Below are 6,357 nucleotides of genomic sequence, written 5' to 3'. Positions count from 1 at the left end.
AAGCATCAGAGGGACAAAGTTCATCTCAGGGCGTCAGGATGACGAGCTCCTCCGACTTCTCTCTGGAGCCCGAAGCGTCCCGTCAGCCTGCGCCCGTGTTCGGCTGTAAAGTCTGCGGAGAGTCCTACCAGAGGATCAGTCACCTCCTCACTCACGCCTCGGCACACCTGAGAGACTGCGGCCTGTGCGGCAAACACCTGGAGGAGACGGAGAACCTGAAGGACCACCTCAGAGGTCACAGAGAGACGTCGTTCTGCTGCAGGGTCTGCGGTCAGAGCTTCACCCTGCGGGGGAACCTGAGGATCCACATGATGATCCACTCCGGCGAGCGCCCGTACGCCTGCACCGTCTGCGGGAAGAGCTTCGGCAGGAGGGCGACGCTGGTGCGACACGTCCGCAGCCACACGGGCGAAAAGCCGTTCATCTGCACGTACTGCGGACACGGCTTCGTGGAAAAGGGGAACCTGACCGTTCACCTGAGGACGCACACCGGGGAGAGGCCGTACTGGTGCTCCAACTGTGACAGGCGCTTCAGCCAGCTGTCCAGCTTCAACAAACACCCCTGTCACAGGAGAGGCCTGACCTCAGACGGCTGCGGCACGTGACCCGGATCAGATTTTTATTCTACCTTTTTAAAAAAAAGCTTGTTTTCAGAAATACAAATCACAACCAAAGCTGTCTCTGAAACCCGTCAACGAAAACAAGTCCAGACTTTATTAAATCCACATGACAGACACTGACTACTGGCAGCACCTCTATGTGTTAATCCCACTTCAGAGAGGGTGACCTTTAAACCCCGGTGACAGACGTTCATCCCACCATCAATAAACTCTTACATTTCATGGTGTTTGATTTTCTCTGCCGGTGACTCTGAAATGTTGAAACAATAAAAAACAACTCCTGGATTAATTCCTGTGATCTGTCCAACCTCGCTGGGTAAAAAGATTTCCCCTGATGGGTCAAAGGTTTATGGTTTGGTTCAGTTTAAGCAGTTTCTTCTGTTCAAGCATTTATCTTAAAATCAGAGTCATGAATACTGATGCTTTAAGAAGGTAAATAAAGACACACCTCCTTCATATCTTCAGGTTTCTCTCTCAGGATCTCGTCTCATGTGTCTCTTTATTTCTGGGATAATGATTCTGGTTTCTTGTGGTTGGAGGAGCAAAAAAAAGAGAAAAATGTAAGGTGTTTGTTTTATTATGAGAATAAAAAACTTAAAGAACTTTAATCTCAGAAAACAAAAAATATTAAATAAAATTTAAACCTTAATTAAAATAATAATAATAAAATCCTGCAGAAGAGGATTTGGGCCACTGGACACATTTCTTTTGGGAGGGTAGATGAACAAAAATATTTTTTAGGTGTAATTTTTTTTCTAATTCCGATAAAAAAGCAACTTTAATCTCATAATAATAAAAAATATGTATTAAATCTTAAACCTTATTCTAAAAAAAAATAAAAACTTAATTAAATAGAAACATTTAGACCTTATTTAAGATAATAATAAAAACAAATACACATTTATGAGACAAATTCCTACAGAAGTGGATTGGGCCACTGACATTTTTTTTTAAGATGTAATTATTTTGATTGTATGGATAAAAAAAAACAACTTAAATCTTTGAATCAAAAAATGAATAAATTGAGGAATTTAAGATATCAATGTAAAAATAAATGGACATGCACGAGACCAAATCCTGAGGAAGAGGATTTGGGCCACAGCAAAAAAAAAGGAGAAGATTTTAAGGTGTCCATTTTTAATTATGAGGATAAAAAAAAAAAACATTCATCTCAGGATTAAAAAATAAATACATTTAATTTCAACCTTATTAAAAAAGAAGAAAAGATATATATTAATGATATAAAAAACACATGTACGAGACATGTATGTACGGAAGTGGATTTGGGCCCATTTTTCGGAGGGTGGAAGAGCAAACGAAAAAGAAAATTTAAAGGTACAATTTTTTTAATTATGAGAATAAAAAAAACAACAACTTTAATCTCAAATTAATCTTAAATTTAAACCTTATTTAAAAATAATAATAATAAGAAGAAATACACATGCAAGAGACAATATTCTATGGAAGACGATTTGTGCCACTGCAAAAAAAATAATTTTGGAGGGCAGACGAGCAAGACTTTTTTTATAAGTTGTAGTTTTATTTTAAATTCTGAGAATAAAAAAAGGTTTAATGTCAGAATAAAAAAATAAAACATATTTATATTTCTTTAATTTAAAACTTAATAAAAAATAATTAATTTTAACACTGTAACATTGTAACATTTTAGCATTGTAACAATTTAACATTGTAACATTTTAACATTGTAACATTTTAACATTGTAACATTTTAGCATTGTAACATTTTAACATTGTAACATTTTAACATTGTAACATCCACTCCAGGAGGTGGCGCTACGTTCAAACGCCTCTCAGCGTGAGAACCTCACTGAGCATGCGCGTATCCAGTAACCCGGAAGTGTATCTAGTAAACAAGTTTCCCTCGGAGCTCCAGGGGAGTGAAGCCGTCCTGTCCTCGCCCTCTCCCCCCTCTCTCTCTCTCTCTCTCAGATGTCTCAGATCGAGATGTTGAGGCTGCTGATCACGCAGCGGCTCACCGCGGCCGCGGAGGAGATCTTCGGGGTGTTCGGGAGAACCATCGCCGAGTACGAGGAGGAGATCTCCCGCTCCAAGCTGGAGATCGAGCGCCAGCGCCGGCTGCTGGAGCTCTCCATGAAGCCGCAGGTCTCCCTGGAGTTCAGCAGCTCAGGAGGTGAGAGTCCCCCTGAGGGTCAGATCTCCTGGTTGGTTGTTTTTGTAATTCACTTTTTTGTTTTAATTGTTTTCAAGAATTCACAAAATTCAGAAAGAAATCAAACAATACAGAAAACAAATTTATTTCACATACAAAGTAGTAATAAGGGCCAATGACAGCTATACCAAACAAGCAGGAATAAAAATTAAATAAACAAACAACAAAGCTAATTTCTCACTGGGAAAACACAGAGCTCAGTGCATCTCACACACTCTCATCACACTCTCATCACACTCTCATCACACTCTCATCACACTCTCATCACACTCTCATCACACTCTCATCACACTCTGATCACACTCTCATCACACTCTCATCACACTCTCATCACACTCAGAAACAAAGGTAGTTATTCCATATTTAATTATATCCATTAAGGGGCTCCATATGATACAGTGTTACAATGTTACAGTGTTACAATGTTACAGTGTTACAATGTTACAATGTAAGTGTTACAATGTTACAATGTAACAGTGTTAAAATGTTACAGTGTTACAATGTTACAGTGTTAAAATGTTACAGTGTTACAATGTTACAATGTAACAGTGTTAAAATGTTACAGTGTTACAATGTTACAGTGTTACAGTGTTACAGTGTTACAATGTAACAGTGTTACAATGTTACAATGTAACAGTGTTACAATGTTACAGTGTTAGAATGTTACAATGTAACAGTGTTACAATGTAACAGTGTTACAATGTTACAATGTAACAGTGTTACAATGTTACAATGTAACAGTGTTACAATGTTACAATGTATCAGTGTTACAATGTTACAATGTAACAGTGTTACGGTGTTACGGTGTTACAATGTTACAATGTTACAATGTAACAATGTTACAGTGTTAGAATGTTACAATGTAACAGTGTTACAATGTAACAATGTTACAATGTAACAGTGTTACAATGTTACAATGTAACAGTGTTACAATGTAACAATGTTACAATGTTACAGTGTTACAGTGTTACAGTGTTAGAATGTTACAATGTTACAATGTTTCAAATGGCATGAATGTATCATCCTTAAAGACATCCTCAATCTAGATAACTCCTGCCTCGCCCATGTCTTCCAGTAAAATGTTTCCTTGCCCACCTTTAATAGTTTATTGTTCCAGAGTGAGGACTCTTTAGTGAATGAGGGGTTTGACCCTGTGACCTGATGTGAGACTCAACTCCAAGATCTCCTGTTTGATCAGGATTTAAAAGACCAAAGTTCAAACTTCTCCTTCTGATCATTAATGTTTTCTTTAGTTAGTTAAATTCAATTTAAAACATGAATTTGAGTCTTAGTTATTTAAAGTTCATCGTGCAGTTCTAATGATGGTTTTCTTCCATGTGGTTTGCAGCTGTCCCGGAGCGGCAGGACTGGAGCTCTGGTCCGGACCTGAACCAGATAAAACCCCCCATCATCAAAGCGGAGGAGGAAGACGAGGAGGAGGAAGAAGAGGAAGAGGTGGAGGACGGGAAGCTGTTGTTATTCAGTAACAGCGGTATAAAACACGAGGAGGACCACATGACGTCCTCGCTCTCAAAGTTCCTGCAGCAGGACCTGGAGGACTCGGAGATGGACCCCCAGCCGGGCACCTCGGTCCTGCAGAGCTCCTCTGACCCCGACGAGGAAGCGCCCGAAGTGTCAGATCCTGCTTCGGGTAACGGTCTCCTGGACTGCTTCGACGGGGACCAGCCTCTGTCCGAGGTGGTGGACTCGTACATCTGCACCATCTGCGGGCGAGCGTTCGCTCAGCGCGGCCACTGGGCCAAACACGTGCAGGTGCACCGCAAGGTGGGCTCCAAGGCGGACCGCTCGTTCACCTGCGACATCTGCGGGAAGAGACTGACGCGGTTCGACGGCTACCAGAAACACATGCGGGTCCACACGGGGGAGAAGCCGTACAGCTGCCAGCAGTGCGGCCGGCGGTTCAGCGACAACTCCAACTACAAACGACACATTCGTACACACGTGGGACAGAAAGCCCCGCTGCAGAGCTGAGGCTGGGCGGGCGCTCTGAGGGGACGGACTGACCTTAGTGGTCCCAGTGATGATTATCTGAACCTGAGTACGCTGCTTCACTTTTGATTTAAAGAGTGTTCTCATGAAGAGGGTCCTTGAAACAGAGATCAGGTCCCTGTAAAGGTCTCACCTCTCAGATCTACAGACGTACCCTCTGCTGCTACATTTTAAAATGAATAAGCATGTTTTTAAGTCATTCCTCTCAGAACTTTGGTTCAAAGTAACCCGGTTTAAAGGTTAGATGTTCCTGCAGCTGCAGAAAAACAAACTCTAAAGGCCAAATTCTACCAGGTCCGTGTCCGGTCCATCAGAGCTCCAGATCTGACAGGTTTCTAGTCTAGTCAATGTGTTAACTTCCACTGGATCCACTCCGTTGTGTTCCAGGTTGGGTCTCTGATCCTGCAGGTCTGAGTCCTCCTGATCAGATCCACAAGACTTCTATTGTTGCCGAATGCCGGAGCACGACGTATCAATCTCAACAGAGCAGATGGAGCGGGACAGGAAGTCATCCGGGTGATTTTCAGAATAAAACATCAGTGATTACAGCGAGGGAACCTGGGTCACATGACTCCAGCTGTCCGGAGGTCCTGAAAACACAACCAGTGGGTGTTGACAGACAAGAGAACACGGAGCCGGACCGCAGCGGATCTGGTGGGAGTCCCGTGTTAGTGGACTCTCAGTTTGACCTGAAACATGTTGAAATCCAAGGTTTGGACTCGCCTTCATGCTCCTTTAAAACACCTTAAAGTCAGTCTTCATGGTGAGTGCGCCCGGAGGTTAGAAGTCCAGGTTTTTACCCTCCTGTTTCTGAAACAGAGACCGATGGAGTCCGAAGAGAGAAACGGTGTTCCCTCTGAGCTAACGTGTCAGCGACCACACAGAGAGGTTTCCTCAGATCTAAACAAAGACAAAGGGAAGCTTATAAAGTATTTTTATACATATTCTATTTTGACAGCAGACATTTCTACAGTTTAGAAAACGTGCAGCACTTTATAGAAACAGCTGTGTTTGACCATTCTGAAGAAATAAAGTGAACTCTTTTTATAAAAACATCACTGAGTCCTCTGATCTGCTTCTTTCACTCAGGTTTTTATATTTGATGTGTTTATGATCTCCTCCAGCTGGAACATGTCTCTTTGACGTTGACTCACCTTTAAACATACAGTTGAGACCAAAATGATTACCCCCCCTTGTGTAATCAGATAAAACCCTTCTCCATGAAAATGACCTTTAAGAACAAGTGTTTATAGTTTATGTGTTTCCAAAATAACAAAGTCAAAATGTTCACTAAGTTTGATTTGGATATTTTATTGATGCAATGATTTGACACAAGAAAAGGTTAAAAATGATTACCCCCCTGGACATTAGTAGTCAATAGTGCTCCCTTTCAGAGCCTCACCTGTAACAACCTCTTCAAGTAGTATTCTACAAGGTCAGCACATGTCTCTGGAGGGATTTTGTCTCATTCTTTCAATGCAAATTGTTCCAGCTGGTCCAAAGTACAGGGTTTCTGAGCATGGACATTCACTTTGA

The 6,357-nt window shown here is 41.7% G+C and overlaps 2 protein-coding genes across 2 annotated transcripts in view; both read left to right on the top strand.

The window, feature by feature from the left end:
- The window catches only part of LOC117808957 (zinc finger and SCAN domain-containing protein 2-like), a 2,996-nt gene extending 1,896 nt beyond the window's left edge, over window positions 1-1,100 (top strand). The window contains exon 2 of the mRNA XM_034678627.1: window positions 1-1,100. This exon is cut by the window's left edge and continues 276 nt beyond it. Within this exon, the coding sequence (XP_034534518.1) occupies window positions 1-605 (605 nt within the window). The 3' untranslated portion in view covers window positions 606-1,100.
- A 1,364-nt stretch (window positions 1,101-2,464) lies between these two features.
- On the top strand, window positions 2,465-5,876 carry LOC117808974 (zinc finger protein 69 homolog B-like). Its single transcript, XM_034678632.1, has 2 exons — window positions 2,465-2,772; window positions 4,160-5,876. The coding sequence occupies exons 1-2, from the start codon at window positions 2,571-2,573 to the stop codon at window positions 4,801-4,803; spliced, it is 846 nt and encodes a 281-aa protein (XP_034534523.1). The 5' UTR covers window positions 2,465-2,570; the 3' UTR covers window positions 4,804-5,876.
- The last annotated feature ends 481 nt before the right edge of the window (window positions 5,877-6,357 follow it).

Source organism: Notolabrus celidotus, unplaced genomic scaffold, assembly GCF_009762535.1.
Source record: "Notolabrus celidotus isolate fNotCel1 unplaced genomic scaffold, fNotCel1.pri scaffold_190_arrow_ctg1, whole genome shotgun sequence".
Taxonomy (NCBI): Eukaryota; Metazoa; Chordata; class Actinopteri; order Labriformes; family Labridae; genus Notolabrus; species Notolabrus celidotus.
Note: the sequence above shows the minus strand (reverse complement) of the source record. Positions and strands in the feature narration are given on the sequence as shown.

Excerpts from the sequence above, each read along its gene's own strand:
- LOC117808974 (XM_034678632.1), top strand. The coding sequence starts at position 2,571 with ATGTCTCAGATCGAGATGTTGAGGCTGCTGATCACGCAGCGGCTCACC. Across the intron at positions 2,773-4,159 it reads GGAGTTCAGCAGCTCAGGAG|CTGTCCCGGAGCGGCAGGAC; the intron begins GTGAGAGTCCCC and ends TGTGGTTTGCAG.